At 57.1% G+C, this 16335-nt stretch overlaps 1 protein-coding gene across 4 annotated transcripts; it reads right to left on the bottom strand.

Annotated features, from left to right (window-relative positions):
- Positions 1–484: 484 nt before the first annotated feature.
- On the bottom strand, positions 485–16001 carry TAL1 (TAL bHLH transcription factor 1, erythroid differentiation factor). 4 transcript variants are annotated; one of them, XM_070509986.1, is made up of 5 exons: positions 15938–16001; positions 13044–13201; positions 9132–9578; positions 7817–7911; positions 485–4055 (listed from the first exon to the last, which is right to left on the bottom strand). In XM_070509986.1, the coding sequence occupies exons 3-5, from the start codon at positions 9575–9577 to the stop codon at positions 3601–3603; spliced, it is 996 nt and encodes a 331-aa protein (XP_070366087.1). In that variant the 5' UTR covers position 9578; positions 13044–13201; positions 15938–16001; the 3' UTR covers positions 485–3600. The 4 variants fall into 4 exon arrangements, with proteins under 4 accessions (XP_070366087.1, XP_070366085.1, XP_070366084.1 ...); XM_070509984.1 differs by lacking the exon at positions 15938–16001 and adding an exon at positions 13426–15864; XM_070509983.1 differs by lacking the exon at positions 15938–16001 and adding an exon at positions 14850–15864.
- Between the last annotated feature and the right edge of the window lie 334 nt (positions 16002–16335).

The following is a 16335-nucleotide window of genomic DNA, read 5'->3' as shown; positions in this document are numbered from 1 at the left end:
CAGAGTCTGGCCTCTGAATGGCATTCCCATTCCTGAGCCTCCACTCACTGTTCCCAAAGCCTCGGCCTCCGCCCCTGAGCCCCACACGAGACCAGCACCCTCCAATGCTCAAGAGCCACTGAGTCATCCGTGAACCTGCGACCCTCCTCTGGCGAGACCTTAATCTGTCCAGAACCTACGAGAAAAGCACCTGCCCCAGCCATGGGAGCCAAACCCCACACACAGAGGGGACCACCCGCGGGGTGGCCCTGAGCTGAAAGCGTGGGTGCACAATGCTGAGAAGAGGCCCCCCCTGTGCGGCCTGGCAGAGGGGGAAGAATGGAGAGCCCGAGCGGGGAGCCGCAGGGCAGGGGGCCCTCACTCTGAGGACAGCTGAGTCCTGGAGGCCCCCCCATTTCAGGGAAGGCAGGTTCTTACACACCTTTCCTTTTAATGTCCCAACTCTCAGTTCTAGGGGTGCAACATGCCAGCACAGAGTCCAGGCCCCTTTGTAAAACTTTTATTTAGAAATCTTCCCAATATATCCTTATATATATACACACACATCATCACCACATGGATTTTGTTGCTAAAGAGTCACACGCCCACAGTGTTGGCCTCTGGGCTGGACAAAGGTCAAGGTACCTGGAGCGGTTACTCCTCTTCTGCAGAAAAATGCAGAGACCAACGCAATTCATCACGTACAGTACAACATTGACGGAAAGTGCTGGGCCCGCCCACAGGAACAATGCGCTATGTACACGGGCAGGGGGCAAGCCTCGGGCAGGGGGCCACGTACCATTGAAACCACAAGTACGACTAGACCCCCCAAAGGCGAAATAGCCGTCGGCTGACTACAGATGCTGTGCCCTTGGTTTTGTTTTTGGAAAAGGATAAAGGTTGTACCATCTTGTCATTTCCCACACTACAAATAAAAGAGAATGAATTTTTCTTAAAAGATGGGATTCCCTCCAGTCATTATAGTCATCTTTGTTCTCATTTTTTTTATATTTTTTCCCTTTTATACAGATGTTATTCTCGGAATGTGGACATTTCTTCATGGGTGAGGAGGACGCAGAGGACAGAGAAGGATATAGGGGAGAGGGGTTGTTAGAAATGAAAACAAAAATTATGGATCTTCTCTAGTTCTTACAAAGACCTGAAGCCTTGCCCAACCCTACCCAGGCCCGTTTCAGGTGGTTTTCTTACATTTACATATTCTGCCCACATTCCCATCTCTCTTTTCCATTCTCACTCCTGTGCCTTGTCTTGGAATGAAACAGAAATGAGGTCAATCTGGAGAAATGAGGCCAATCTAGATAACTCAGACAAAAGTGGTTCAGAACCTAAATTACCCAAATGCTGTGCAGTCAGGCAGACTGGCCCACTGCCCAGGTCCGGGACTCAGGGTGGGAAACCCCACTGCAGGATCCATACTGAGGGCAACAGAGTTCTTTATGGTCTCCAAACGGTTCTACCTTTACGATTCCATTCAGCTCACACCACAGCCCAAGAGACAGGCCAAGCCAGGGTATTATGAGAAACCGACACTCAGAGAGAGAACCTATCCAGGTCACACTGCAAGTCTGAGAGAAGAGGGAGCCCAAAGCTTGAGTTTCTGATTGAATGTGTGATCCATCTCCTAAAACCCATCCACCATCTACACTGAGGCCACCTGTCACTCCCAAGTCAACTGAATCCACCAGGAAGCAAACACAGCCTTAGGACCTAGGACAAGTGCTCCATCCTTAGACAGAGGGATTCCTCACAGGAGCTTCCCAGTATTGGAAATAAACCAACCCTAATGTTCATCAAAATAAGATTTTGGGGGGCTGAAGTGGGGCGGAGAGTCAGAGTGCTACAGGGCTAACCAGGTTGCTCCCATCCCCACGAACTGGGCCCAGAACTTAAAAAGAAGAGGAGGGGAGCAGGGATCATTCCGTCTGCCTATGGCCACTGCACTCAAGGTGCCATCACGGCCAGGGTAAGCCACTGTTTCTTCCACATCGCTAGGGACAGGGCAGTGCCATGGGGGTCATTCTCCCTCTGACCTCGAAGGCAGAGCCTGGTGGGAGACGGCTGGCGTGACTTGAGGGCAGTCCAACGGCATATACAGGACTCGTGTGCACTTGTCCCATGGGCTTGGGATGCAGGTCCCAGGCAGGCCGAGCCCCAGGAAAACCACGTCCCACCATCTGGATTGACACAGATCAACGAGGGGGCAGCAGTCCACTCCACAAAAGGCTTCTTCACTTTATAAAAGGACTTGCAGCAGTATGTCTTTAAAAGATGAAGGATAAGGACTCAATTTACAAAAGTTCCATGTACAACTTTTGGACGGGGGGGCACTCCTATTGCATTAAGCCAGCCTCCCATACACACACTGGAGGACCGAAAGCTGCACAATTGAGAGGTGTTTAAGATTCTGCACGTTTGGCTCTCAGCCAGGGACTGGTCTCTGATTGGGTTCCCCATGCCCTAGACGTGGGGATGGATCCTGGGCCATATCGGGACCTAAAGATCCCACCAAGAACTGAAATCAAGCAAAAATCCCAAATGCCAGGAAAAAATCCCAAATGCCAGGACAGAGTCTGCACTCGCCAGAACACAGACCAGACCATCAGCAAACAGACATCCTGCGGCAGGGAGGTCCCTCCGAGCATCCAGGAGAAAGCCCTGATGGGGCAGCATCTCTCAGCACCACGCATCGGCACCCAGGCATCCTCTCACTGCACGGACCGCGGTGTGTAGCTGAGTCACAGGCAGGTAGCTCTGAGACACCACCAAGACTGCAGCCACACGCCCCAGAGAGCTTTGCCTCCACTTCTCCCCAGTCATTTTCCCCTTTCTCTGCCTTCGCACAAAGGCCAACAGGGCACATGCTCACAGCTGCCAACTCGGTCCCCGCAGCCACGAGGATCAGGAAGGCAAGACTCCATGGGAAGAAAGCAGAGTTCTGATCCCCAGGGCAAGAAGGGCGGGCTCCTGACTTTTCTGACCCTCTCCGGCCCCTCTAGTCGAGAGCGGGCTGTGTGCTGGCCATCTTCTTCAACCAGGCCCTGAAGAAGGCACCTCAAAGCTCCAGACTGTCTGCAGCAGCCGGCAAGCCGAATGGACCAACACGGGCCTGGGTGAAGATGGGGCTCAAGAAGTGGGCAGCTATTGGGTACCTATATATTCGGACAGAGTGGCCACAAAAGCCACCCCAGCCAGCTTGGGAGGGGCTAACGGCAAGGCAGAGGCTGCTGGACACCTCAGGTGAGAGCTGACAACATGGGTCTCAGCAAAGACGGGGCTCACAAGCTCCAGGCCAAAAGCAGCGCCACTCGAGCCTCTCGCATGAGAAGTTTTCGGGGTTTGGGGAAGGGGGAAGACCGTGCCGTCTTCATAAAAAGTACCTACCACTTTGCTCCATTTTTCTGTTCTCCTACTGAGGCAGGAAACGGGAAAGTCAGCCCCAGGGGCAGTCAGGGCTGCCCAAAGTTCAGACATCAAGGAAAGCTCATCAGGTCTTTCGCCCTGCTTCAGAGCTGCCCAGTCCTCACCCCACCTGCCCTGAAGCCCTCAGTCCCAGCGGCCTGAGGGAACCCTCCCAGCTGGTCCTGGGTGGCCCCAGACCCATCACCGAGGGCCAGCTCCATCCGTGGCGGGCAACATGGTGGGATGGAGGCTGCGGGCCGTGTGCTTGGGTGCTGGCTCTTCCGTGTAGCTGTCCGGGCTGGCTGCCCCATCCAGGGAGCTGCCGCAGCTGGAGTTGGGGGAGAGCACATCCTGCAGGAGGTCGTCTGGAGGCGCACCACCCCCTCCTCCCCCACCCCCTCCGCCAGCCCCCACCACAGGGTCCTTGCCAGGCTTGGCCCGCTGGGTGCCCTCCTCCTCCTGGTCGTTGAGCAGCTTTGCCAGGAAGTTGATGTACTTCATGGCCAGGCGGAGGATCTCATTCTTGCTGAGCTTCTTGTCCGGGGGATGTGTGGGGATCAGCTTGCGGAGCTCAGCGAAGGCCCCATTCACATTCTGCTGCCGCCATCGCTCCCGGCTGTTGGTGAAAATGCGCCGCACAACTTTGGTGTGGGGACCTGGAGGGTAGGAGGACAAGGGTTAGGAGAATGGGTTGGGGATCCCCCAAGGCATCTTCTCCTGTGGGGAAGAAGAGAAACCATCCACTGGAAAACTTGGGAAACCTAGAATGCCTTCTTTCCTTTTACTCAGAAAACTCTTACTCATCCTTCAAAACCCAGCTCACCTGTTTCCTCCTCTCTGAGGACTCCCCTCAACCCCTCCAGACAGATCGAACTAACCATGGCCCTCTATCCCTTGATCCCCATCAGCCTTGATCATTACTGTATGCTTTTATGCTTGTCTCCGTCTCCAGGCTGTGAGACACCTGAGGACATGGACCATACACCATTCATTCCTTCATTCGCTTGTGCCAAGAGGCCATATAGCACTAGTTAGAAAGAGAAACGCTGGAGCCAGACTTTCTGGGTTTAATTCCTATTATTCACTAGATAGTGACTCTCGGCAAGTCACTTAAACTCTCTGTGCCTTAGCTTCGTCATCTGTAAAATGGAGATAATACTAGTAACTCAAGTCCTAATTGTCACGTGGGTCTAACAACTAACCGGTAAAGCACTTGTGACAACACCCACCACAGATTAAACATTCAGCAAATGTTAGCTAGTATTACCCAGTCCCCAGTCATTTACCAACAACCACGCACTGTGCTAAGCACTACGGAATAATGGTGACACAATACACAGGGTCCCTGCCTTCACGGAGTTTATGACAGCTGATGAACCAGCAGCAAACAACAGACAAACAGGAGGCTGAACGTAAGTGAAAGATGGACAGGAGCTACGATGTTTAGCTGAGGTGGTTGGGGACAGCCTTTTGGAGGAGGTGACATCTGTAAGGTAAGAACTTAAGGCTGAAGAAGAGTCAGCCAGGCACAGGAAGGGAAGCGGGAACAGCATGTGCAAAGGCCCTGAGCTGGAAAATGGCTGAAGCCAGCCTGGCTAGATGAGTATGGGTGAGATCAGAGCAGGCTGAGTCCAGATCCTATAGGGCCCCACAGGAAGGTGTAGGGATTTCACTCTGAGGGTGATGGAAAGCACAGAGCAGGCACTTAGTAAATGTCTGCTGACAGACAGAGTATGCTGGTAGGTGGGGGAGTTGAGGAGAGAGCACAGGCCAGAGGGAAAAGGACCTACCCTGCAGGCTCTCTCGCCCAGGAGAAGAGTGGAGACACAGCCATGCATAGGCACAGCCTGAGGCTCTAGGCAGGCATCCGAGGGCTGCCTCAGTCTCCCCATGTCTACAATGCACTGATTATAGACTGGACCAATATTCACGAGTGTCCGAGTACTAAGACTTGCAGAGCGTGGCAGACACCAGCATGCATGTATCGAGCACATACGGTGTGCACTGCACCAAATGTCCAAGCCCGACCTGGGATTCCCTAAGCCGGGGAAGACAGAGGAGGGCCCTGCTAGCACCCCTGAGCTCCCAGGCTGAGGGGGCCACTTCTCTCCCCAACACTGAGGCACAGAGCCGGGCTCCGGGCAGCCCTGAGAAACCTCTGCGCACTGCAGGAACTGCTGCCCTGGGATATGGGTTTGCCCTCTTCCATTGTCCCTGGAACCAGACCTCAGACTGTGGAAACGTGGGCAGGGGAGCAGAGGAGGGGAGGGGTCAAGGCACCACCTAAGACCCGCTGCTCATTTCACCGCTAAGGAGATTGAGGCCAGGACGGAGGCAGACCTGGCCTCTACCATCAGCCTGCGGCCCAGCTCATCCGTGCGGACACTTCCTGCCTGATGGTCTCTCTTTCTCTCTCCTACAGGCACGCGCGTGCATGCATACACACACACACACACACACACACACACACACACACGTTCTCCGGGGGAGAATCACTCATCCTCTGCCCACAGTACCAATGAAGCTGTCTTTCCAAACCTGAGCCGGCCCCAGCCCAGCTGACTCTTTGCCAAAGGCCAGACCCAGGCTGGAAAAACACAGCACACCTGCCAGGCAGTCCTACCCTGGGAGCCTCAGAGGAAGTAACTTGTTGTTCTCGGGCCTCCAGGCCAGATGGAGGGGAGTCTCTGAGCTGTGTCATGGGGAGGACCAGTCCCTGCTCTACGGCTCACACTGGCTGATCTTGAGAGAAGCTTCTAGGTGGGGACGGGGGCATGGTGACTGCTGTCACAGCTAGAGGTAGACAGACTCCAGAGGAGCAGCCACCCCCAGCCAGGCCCTGAAAACACTTTGCCCCACTGCACTCTTTCAACCATCGGTGAAGAAGCCATTATTCTCCCCACTTTACAAAAGAAGAAACCGAGGGCCAGAGAAGTTGAGCAACATGAATCCATGTCAGGTCCTGACTTTAGACCTTGCATGAGTTTCACTTCTACGGACTCTTTTTGGTTAAATCTCTGATTTCAAAGTCCCATGGACATATCCTGCACGCCCACACCCTCCCCTTCACCCCCATTTCTGTCTATTCCTCCCTGGCTCCTTCTCAGGGAACAAACTACCCACCTCTCTGCATCTTTCTCTTTCCTGAGTCTGTCCATCCCTCTGCGTCCTCTTGTCTCTCTCTGGTCAGGCAGTGAGTAAGCGCTCAGTAAACACTGGTAAGGTTGCTGGGTAATGGCTTCCTTACACCCCTGCCCTCCCTAGGCCCTCACCCCTTTGCCCCATCTCCTCCTTCCTCTCCTCTGCGCCCAATTTCCTTGCCTGCGCCCTTTGTAGAAAGTGCCTCTTCCCTGGGGAACTTCAGAGCTGGTCCCGCCTGCTTGCTGTGTGGTATACCCACCTCCCCTGACTAGTGAACCCCTCTGGAACCTAGCAGCACTGACACCTCATCGCCCTTCCCTCCTGACACTACATGCCTGTGCCCCATGCTGGTTGGGTCTTTGGAGGTCTGGTCCTTGTCCCCACTCCAGCGCCCCCTCCTCAACAGAACACCAGGGAGGGCTTCCCTCCAGAACCTCCAGCTCAATACACACATCCCTTCCATTGGGTCCTTGCAAAGACCCCAATCTGGCTCCCAGGCCTCAGGTGCCCTTCCTACAGGAGCCCCAGTCCCCAGCCAGGCGGGAGCATTGCGAGCTCCGCAGATTTGCTCCAGTCCCTCAGCTCTGAAGAGCCTGCTCTCCTGCCCCCTGGTGCTGGGCCCCACCTACTACATCAGGTCAACCTCGGGAAGAGGGTTAGATCCTCCAAATTTCCCGTTCATCCAACCCCTTCCCCCAAGTTCAGGGCCAAAGACTACTCAGGCAGTTCACAACAGCAGTGCTGGGCCCTTCCGGGGGGAGCGAGGGGGCAGGGTAGAGTCTATGATGTCAGGAGGGGAGCCCAGAGGACGGGACAGGGAACAGAAGGGCCCCACAATGTAGGGACCTGGGACGAGACCCTTGGAAGTGAAACGCTCAGCAGGGAACAGACTCCAGACCCCAGAGAGGACTTGGGAGAAGGCACAGGGAATCCTGTGAGAAGGGTCAGTGCTTGGAGTCAGGGGCACCATGTGTTTCTGCCCTCCCACTAGATCCTTGCCGAGTGGAAGGGAGCCAGAGTGGGGACTACAAGGGACCCCAGAGGTTTGAGTTAAGCACCACCCTGTGTCCTCATCCTCATGCCCCCTCTTTCCAGGACTGTGAATGTGGACCCCCCCAACCCCCTTGCAGGGTGAAGGACTTTGACAGTTTGGGGTTCCAAGGGAGCCCACTCATCTACTTGAAACACCTACAGAGTAGTCCCCAGTGATCCCTCCTTCAGGGGGCTCGAACCAGCCTGAGGGGTGAGGACAAAGGTGGGGGCAGGGTAGACTCACCCTCAGTAATCTCCATCTCATAGGGGGAGGGTCTCCTCTTCACTCGGTTGTTGGTGGCGAACATAGGGAAGGCATCCGGCTCACCAAAGAACCCACTGCAGGAGGGAGCGCACAGGTCAGGATCGCGTGTAGAATGGAGGGGAGAAAGGGGCTGCTTAGCGTTCCTCCTGTGTGTTCTCGAGCCCCCCACCCCTGGAAGAACAAGGGCAACCCTGGTCCCTTCATATCTGAACTGGGGATAGAAGGAACATGAAACACACACACATACACATACACAGAATCAGAAGTGAACACATGCAGCAAACACAAACATGTACACACACCCCTCCCAGAGACAGATACATTTCCCTCCTGATAGAGGCACACAATCCACAGACACCTCCATTCCCAAACAGGTGTTCACACTGGTGGACATGGCCTTCACACCTGGGGCAGCTTCAGCACCACAGAAGGGCACAGTGTCCCCTCCCCAGGACTTCACCCCACCCTCACCCTGGCCCCACTGGGTGGTGGACAGACGACAGACAGGAAGCCCTGACTCACCCACCCCCCCCCATCACCCTCGCTGGGCTCTCCATAGCTTCCTTCTCAGGGTCTCCTGCAGACTCCCTGACTGTCCCACACTGTCCATTCCTGCCTCATCTTCCTGTACCCACCCCAACCAGGCCTCCATCTCAGCATCATCTTAGCGGCCTCAGAGGGAAATGGACACCCTCACCAAGGGGAGTACAGGCCCTGGCCAGAGACCACAGACAGCCGGTTGTGGGGGGGGGGGGGCTGGGAGGGGACACCCACTCTCCAGTAGGGCCCTGGAGAAGAGGTTCAGAGGGCCGGGCCCTCTTGCAACCACTCTCAGATCCTTGTCTCTTACCTGTCGCAGAGAGCTGCAGCTTCCAGGAGAATTTCACAGCCAGCAGAGCACACTCAGACACTCTCACCTGGTGTCCACCCTCGCACGACTCCCTCCTGACCCCACCACCTCATAGCGCACTTTGCTTCTGCTCACACCCAGCCACATGCCTGGACTACCGCTCCTCCGCTTACACACACTCGTGCACGCTGCACAGTCACAAGGCACCCCCAAATCTGCCCCCGCGCGTGCGCACACGCTCTCCCAGAGGGCTCCCTTCTCACTTGCCCATGGGAGCTCCAGCTTCTAGGCTTTTACGCCCACGGGTTTCAAACAACCCCTCCTCTGCAGCCGCACAGCCCCACCGGGAGGACGGCAGTCGGCTCCCGAACTGCCGAAGGGGAGCCCCGGGGGCCGCGGCCGCTTGCCCACCCCGCCCTCCCGCCCTCCCGCCCGGCCCCTGACCTGCCGAGCGAGGCCAGCGGCTGGCTGAGGCTGTAGAGCAGCGCGCGGCCGGGGGCGGCGGGGGCCGCCAGCGCGGGAGGGCTCAGTTGCACCATGCGGCCGTCGCCGGGCAGCTCCGCGGGGGCCGAGGCGGGCGCGGGCGCCGGGGCGGGCCCCGGAGGTCTGCACAGCTCGGTGGTGGGCACCCGATGGCGCGCTTCGGCCGCTGCCGCGTCGCGGCCCTTTAAGTCCCGCGCGGCGCCGCCCCCACTGGCGGGGCCGCTGGCCGGGCCGCCGCGCGCGCCCAGCTCGATGACCGGGGGCTCCGCCGGGGCCGCGCGGCTCGTCTCCTTGGCGACGCCGTTCAGTAGGACCAGGTGCGGGGGGGCCATGTGGGGCTCGGCCGCGTCCCGTCCCTCTAGCGGGGGGTCACTGTGTGCCGCCTCGCTGGGCGGCCGCTCCGTCATCCTGCGGGCAAACAGACAGACAGGCTGACGCTCGCTCTGACCACCGCCCCCAGCCCACCGACGGGGGCGGGGTAAGGGGTGAAGGGCAGAGAGCGAAACTCACGCACCGAGACGTGGGCAGATGAGGACAAACTTAGCGCCACGTGGACACACACCGGCCGGGCCGTCGGGGCCTGAAGGCCTGGTGGTGCTGGAGGGGGAGGGAAATGGGTCTCTGGTTTGGGCGAAGAGGGGAGGGTGCCTGGAGACAGAAAGACGGAGGGCCTGGAGACAGAAAGACGGAGGGCCAAAAGGACAGAGATGGAGAAAGACGACGCAGACATTGGAAGAAAAGGAATACAGCCAGCGAAAGAAAAATAGAAGGGAAAAAAGGAGGAAGGAAACGTAGAAAGAGGCAGAAAGAAAGATCACCCCGTCCCCCTTCTCAGGCCGCAAGGGAAGAGGAGGGAACAACCCCCTCCCCCCCCCCCCCAGCGTGTTCTTCCCGCCCCCCTTTCGGTTTTGGCGGGGAGTCTGTCGTGGGAGGTGGGGTGTTTTTCCAGCCTCCCCTGCCTCTCAGCAACACCCGCCCCCAGCCTAGCGCCACACACGCACCCAGAAACATGGTGGGGTGCAAGCAGGCAATTTAGGGAATGGAGGCTACAGGGTTTGGGGTCCACTCTGCCACAGCAGGCAGAGAATTATCAGAGGAACCTGCATTCCCTTTCAACACACATTCACCCCTGCGGGTGGGGGGGGGGGAGGGGGTGTCTGTCTACACTAAGCAAATCCACGTGTATTCTGTGCATCGGCTGGAAAGCCCAGCGGACCCCGTACTCCCAACGGGGCTGAGAAGAGACATCAGGAAGGGGAGAAGATGACCGCAGCCCTAGCTCCCTGCACACTGCAACGCCTCCTGCTCAGCTGGACTCAGAAGTGAGGTGGGGTCTGGAAGGGAGGCCTGGCAGAGGTGGTATGGAGCCTGGGCATTCAAAGGGTGCCCCTGAGACCACTGGGGTCTGGGCTCCCATGCACAAGTTGGAAGGGGTGTCACGGAGGCCCTTGAACTCTTCCGCACTCTGCATCCCCCTCTCCCGCCTCCTGTTGTCCTCTGGGAAATGGGAGGAATAACTCATCTGTGCATTTAAAAGCACAGCGCAAATGCTCAAGGAAACGTTATCACTGATGATGAGACTGGGCTGGTGAGGGGACCGCCTTGCCCAAGACTACACGTGCCTATGTGCCGCCACATCTCTTATCTCGCTCTGTCCGCACTACTCTCCCATATACACCGCGGAGCCAAGGACGCTCCTTCTCTCCTCCACAACCACACTCCAGGGTGACCGCAAAGGCTCTACTTCCCACTCGTGCTTCCTGGGGTTCTTCCCTCACCCCGCCTCCACGCCAATGGAGCCAGGCCTCCATAAGAATTAAAACAGAAAAACCATGCACAAGACTCTGCATCCAGAGTGTGGGGATGCTTGTGAGTTGTTTTAATAAAAAAACAAAAATAGAATCAACTCGACAGGCTTCATAAAATGTTCAAAATAAGGTTCCTGCTCTCAGAATTATATAATTGGGGTATTTTATAGCAGAAAATAAATACACAAAAATCCAATTTGGCCCCAAGCTGAGTCCATGTAATTACTCACGGCAGCCATTGAGCTCCCATTCTGCCACTGCACCACTCTGGACTGGAGTCGGCCTGGGAACCATCCTCCCACCCCAGAAGAGAGACCAGACCTTCTGAACCCTCCTCCGGAGCTTAGCTCAATTGCCACCAGACATATAGGCAATGGAGAACCGTTATCCAGACTGTGCTTCTGCCTTGGGTCTGCGAGCCCTAGGGGCCCAGCCGGAAACAAAATTCCCCAAGACCTAGTGTACAGAGCTGCAAAGGCAGTGGGTCCACAAGAGTTTGCAATTATGGTGGAAACAATAGATCTGTATCCATAGAATGGGACCAACACAGTGCCGCCACTAGAAGTGCACCAGAGATCTACCAGTCGGTTGGCCTGGCTCCCCTGCAGTGGTGAAATGCACCAGAAATATACCATCCTGTGGCAAAATATACAAAGCCCCAAGGTGCTGGCTCCCTACCTTACTGCCCCCATGCACCGTTGGGCGCCCAGTGACACGTGCTTCAGCCCCAGCTTCTAGCCAAGTGACAAACAGTGCGCGCTGCAATCACCAGACTGAGCTCAAGCTCTCTTTATAACACATTTATACCCTCGGATTAATTCTGAGGCTCCGTGTAGGAGTGGATCCCCAGGGGGCAAGCGGAGCACTTCTTCCAGATGATTTGACCCTGGCCCCAAATGCCCTTCCAGAGCCTATCTATATCTCTGAGGCTCCCTGTGAGAAACCTATGATTGGTCCCCAGGGTCTGTGGCAGACCTCTCCCCGCCCCTCCCGGGACCTCAGGAAAACCCGGCAGGCTCCTCTGCAAGCAGGATCACTCAGGCCAGACAGTCGAGCGTGCTCCGGAGGGGCCACCGGAGGACTCTCAAGCATGGTCGGTTGTTGGCAACTAAACTCCATCACTAAGCTTCAGTTAAGATTACTGAAAGGCAAGCCTGAGTGATTTTTGTTTGTTTTTATTTGGGGAGGATGAAGGATCGGGGCGAAGGTTTCGATCTGAGTCACACTACAGTATTCGACCACTACAACTCCTCTGTCTTTGCGCGGCCAAGACCCAGCTCGCAGCCCCCAAAAGCGGATCTTCATCTCCTGTTGCCTCACCGCCACACGTTTCCATGTGTGCCTGAACAAGACGGGGATCCCCGGAGCTCCTGGGGAGCAGGCGCCGGGTCTGGGCAGCTCCCAGTTCCCGGCAGGAAGAATTTCTTATATGAAAATAGCCTCTGCGGTGCCCGGGACTGGAACGACCGCCTTAGACCCGGCCTCCTCTCCCTTATACTGCACCCGTGCTCGCTCCCACGACCCCCTGGGGGAGCCCCAAGCCCTCAAGAGAACCAAAATCGCCCGTGAACAGAAACTCTGTCCCCGCCGCTGCGGGAGTGGAGGGGTGTCCAGCGCGGCCCCGCCCTAGGCCTTAGGCTCCGGTCAGGCCCACCCGAGTTAGGACCGCGCTCGCCTTGATGGCTGCGGCCTTCTTCCTGCCGGAGCCCCGAGCCCCAGGCGCGCGCTGCCTGCACCACCCGGCTAGCTGCCCCAAAGTTATGAGCCTTGTGAAACGTCCACAGAACCAGGACCAATGGGAGTGGCATGGAGGACTAAGTCCAACTAGCTATTTTTACCCGGGGTCGAAAAAGGAAAGGGCCCTGCTGGAAGCCACAGAGACACAGAGGCCACAGGCAGCGGCAGGCACAGTCAGATCCCGGATTCCCAGCTCTGGGTTTGTCCTCCCCTCCCCCCCCCAATCTGAGACTGGACTGTCCTCTGTCCTGAGGCTCCCCCACCCCAGGCCGGAACCCAAGGCCTTCCTGGACACTGGTGCCACCGATCTCGTTCCCCAAAAACTCACCTGGGGCATATTTAGAGAGACCGGTCCCTCTGAATAGGATCTCACTCCTCCGCCGGAGAGAGGCGGGAGCCGAGGTCCAGCCTGTGAACGAGGGTCTTTCCTTTCCCCCTCTCTCGCTGGGAGACCAGCAGTTAGGCCGCGGTGTGGTCCTGGGCGGTCTGCCGCGCCCAGAGTGCGTTTCCAGGAAAGATGGGGGTGGAGAGAAAGAGGGAGGGCGAGAGGGAGGGAGAGAGAAATGGGGGTCAATGGCTGAGAATTACCTCACGTCCTCGCCAACCGGCCCAGGGAATAGCGCGCAGCTTTCCGCCCCCAACCTGCAGGTGTTTGAAGCCTCCCCCACCCCCATAAAAAAGAACCCTACACCTGACCAATCAGGACTAACTATTTAATCCAACAACAACAACCCCGCCGCAGACCGCCCGGAACATTTTGGACCCTCCAACCGGGATGTCTAGTTCAGTGTGGCCGAGTTTGTTTTCTAAGCACTGCCGTGTCTACGCGGTTGGCTCAGGAACCCGGGTCAGGCGGGAGCTGCGGCTACAGTGCGGAGTCGTCCGCAGCCTGGCATGGGTGTCTGGGTGGCAGAGGGGCGGGGATAGATGTGTATCGGAAAGGGGGAATCAGCTCTCAGACCGCGGTCGGTGGGGCTGAACCTCCGAGGCCTCCATTCTCTCCATGTCCCCCACCTGCCCACCTCCAGCCCAAAGTGAAACCACAGCCCAGTTCCAAAGGCTCCTTTCCCGCAGGAATGGAGTCGGAAGGGTGCTAACCGAGAGGATGGGGAGGAGGGGGCGGGATATCTGATCTATCCGGGTCCCTTCTTTTCTTCCTACTGATGAAGAAAAAGAAAAAAGAAAGAACCCCGTGCCGGCCCCTCAACCATTCCTACGCAACGATTTTCGATTTTTCGGATTTTCGATTTTTCAGCGTTCGGACCGGCAGAGGAGGGGAGAATTCTAACAATTCCTTACAGCAGTAAACAAGGCAAAGCGCGGGGTGGGGGTGGGGGGGGGAGGGGGGTGTGCAAATCCAACGCTGCTTCCTAGGGTGTAGCGGTAGCGAGATTTAGGTCGCTTTTTTCCCCCTCCGGAGGGTTTTGTTCAATGTGTTTTCCCTAAATCGTCCAGTTTATGATCACACATGGAAGTCTTGGATTAAATGCAAAGACCTCCTTATTTTTGCCCCAGCTTTGGTGGAAATACAAGAATAATTCTTCCTTGCGCTTTGAACCCAACGCGGGAGATTTTCTTTCTCCTCTTCTGATCCAAATAGGGGGGCGCGGTGGGAGGAAGGGGGAATCCACTCCCTCCTGGTGTCCGAGGTCGGGGTTAATTTGTGCTTTATGACCGACTCTCTGTGTCTGTCCCTCTCTCCATCTTCTCTCCCTAACCCCAAATGCAGCAACTTACAAAACAGAGCTGGTGGGGGAAACCGCGCTGCTTTGTTATCGCTCCAAAGAAGCTGAAAGGGACAAGCCGCTTGCTCCTGGACGATTATTTTAATTAAAATACGATGATGATAATGATGTAGATGATGACATTAGCAACTACAATAACTGGCAAAACAAAATCCTTTCTTCTGGAGCTAGGGCGGCACTGACGGTCTCTCCATGAAGCCCGGCCCCAGCCACCAATGCGACGGGTACCCGACCCACGCGGGAATGTCGCTCACCCGGGGAAGGGGTGGAAAACTGTTTCTTGGAGATGATCCCGAGGGTCCCCACCCGAGGCGCGAGGCCTGGAGAATGCGCCCATTGTCTTTTCCGGGCCTCGCCCACAGACCCCAAGGCCGCACCGCGAAACTGACCAGAAATGGACGAAGCCTGAGTGCGTCGGGAACGAAGCCGGTGGCTACCGGCTTGAAGGCGCGGGCCTCGGCGGGCGCTGCTCAGCTTCAAGCCTGAAGAACCTCCCACTCACTGACAAACCCCTCAAACACCGAGGCACAGACTGGCCTCCGGACAGAGCGGCCGCCGACCGGGCTCCGTCTGCCCCTCCAAGCTGACACTGGCTTCCGAATATATCATAATATGGAATAAAACGTGAAATCCTTCTCCCCGCCCCCATGCCGCCGCCTCGACTTGCGCCTCCATCTCTTGCTCGCCCTCCCCCTCCATCCCCCAGCGATGTGCAAACGCGATTCTCATGGACACAAGCACACAGGCACACAACCCAGCAAGACGGGACCACACGCCGTCCAGCCCCGGAGAAGGGAAGCCGAGTAAAGAGAACCCAACATTGCCCCACAAGCGGACATGGTCAGGCTCGCGCATTGTCCGACACGACACAACGAAATCAGTCAAGCGAAATCGTTCATGAACACATAACCCAGCGGAGTCAGGATCGCACACTCCCGACACAACAAAGTCACCCAAACCCAATCGCAAAGGCCACACAACCCAACACACAGAACCAGACCCATGTCGAGAAGGCGAACGAGCACAACTATACACAACGATTAAAACGCGGATGGGCCTTGATGAGTCCAAATCTACACGCCCAAACAGCACAGACACCATCACACTCGGACACACAACCAATCGCCAAGAAAACCACACTTGGAAGAAGTCAACATTGCCCACAGCTCATACACTCACTCTCACAACCCCACCGCATGCACACAACCACGAAGAAGAAATGAAAACCAACCACCGCCTCGAGCATTTCTGTATATTGCGTAAGGAAAAAGGGGAAGGAAGGAAGAGAGTCTCCGAGGCGGGAGGGGCGGCGGCGAGCGCGAGGGCGTCCGTGGAAAATGCCCCCCGACGAAAGAAACCGAGGGAAAAGCAGCGAAGACCTCTTCTGCGAGTGGGGGAAAAGGAGGGAGGAAATTGATAGGGAATTCCGTGGGAGGCCGCGGGTCGCTTTCCCCTACAAAAAGGCCAGAATGCTCACGTTTTGCCGCTACTGGGGGACGTGTGTGGCCATTTTGAGGCCTGCTCCTTAGCGCGAAGGCCCTCCCCCCGCGTCCCCTGTCCCCTCGTCCCCTGTCCCCCGTCCCCCGCCCGCGCGCCGCGCCGCGCCCGGCTCCTCCACCGACGCGCTCTAATCCCGCTCACGTTCTAGGCCTCGTTAGCATGGGCCGAGGCGCGCCGGGGCCGTGTGCGCAGCCGAGATAAGGCGCTGCCGCGGGTCCGCTCGCCCCCGATAAGCGCCTCGGCCATTATGGGCCAAATGATTCATTTTAATTTGGCAATTTCACCGGAGGGAGTGGGGACTGGTTGCGCGGCGCTGGGACCGGCTCCGGAACGCGCCGCCGCGGAGAGCGTTGGGCGCGCTTTCTAGGACCTGGC

This window comes from Equus asinus, chromosome 5, assembly GCF_041296235.1.
Source record: "Equus asinus isolate D_3611 breed Donkey chromosome 5, EquAss-T2T_v2, whole genome shotgun sequence".
NCBI classification, from domain to species: Eukaryota; Metazoa; Chordata; class Mammalia; order Perissodactyla; family Equidae; genus Equus; species Equus asinus.
Note: the sequence above shows the minus strand (reverse complement) of the source record. Positions and strands in the feature narration are given on the sequence as shown.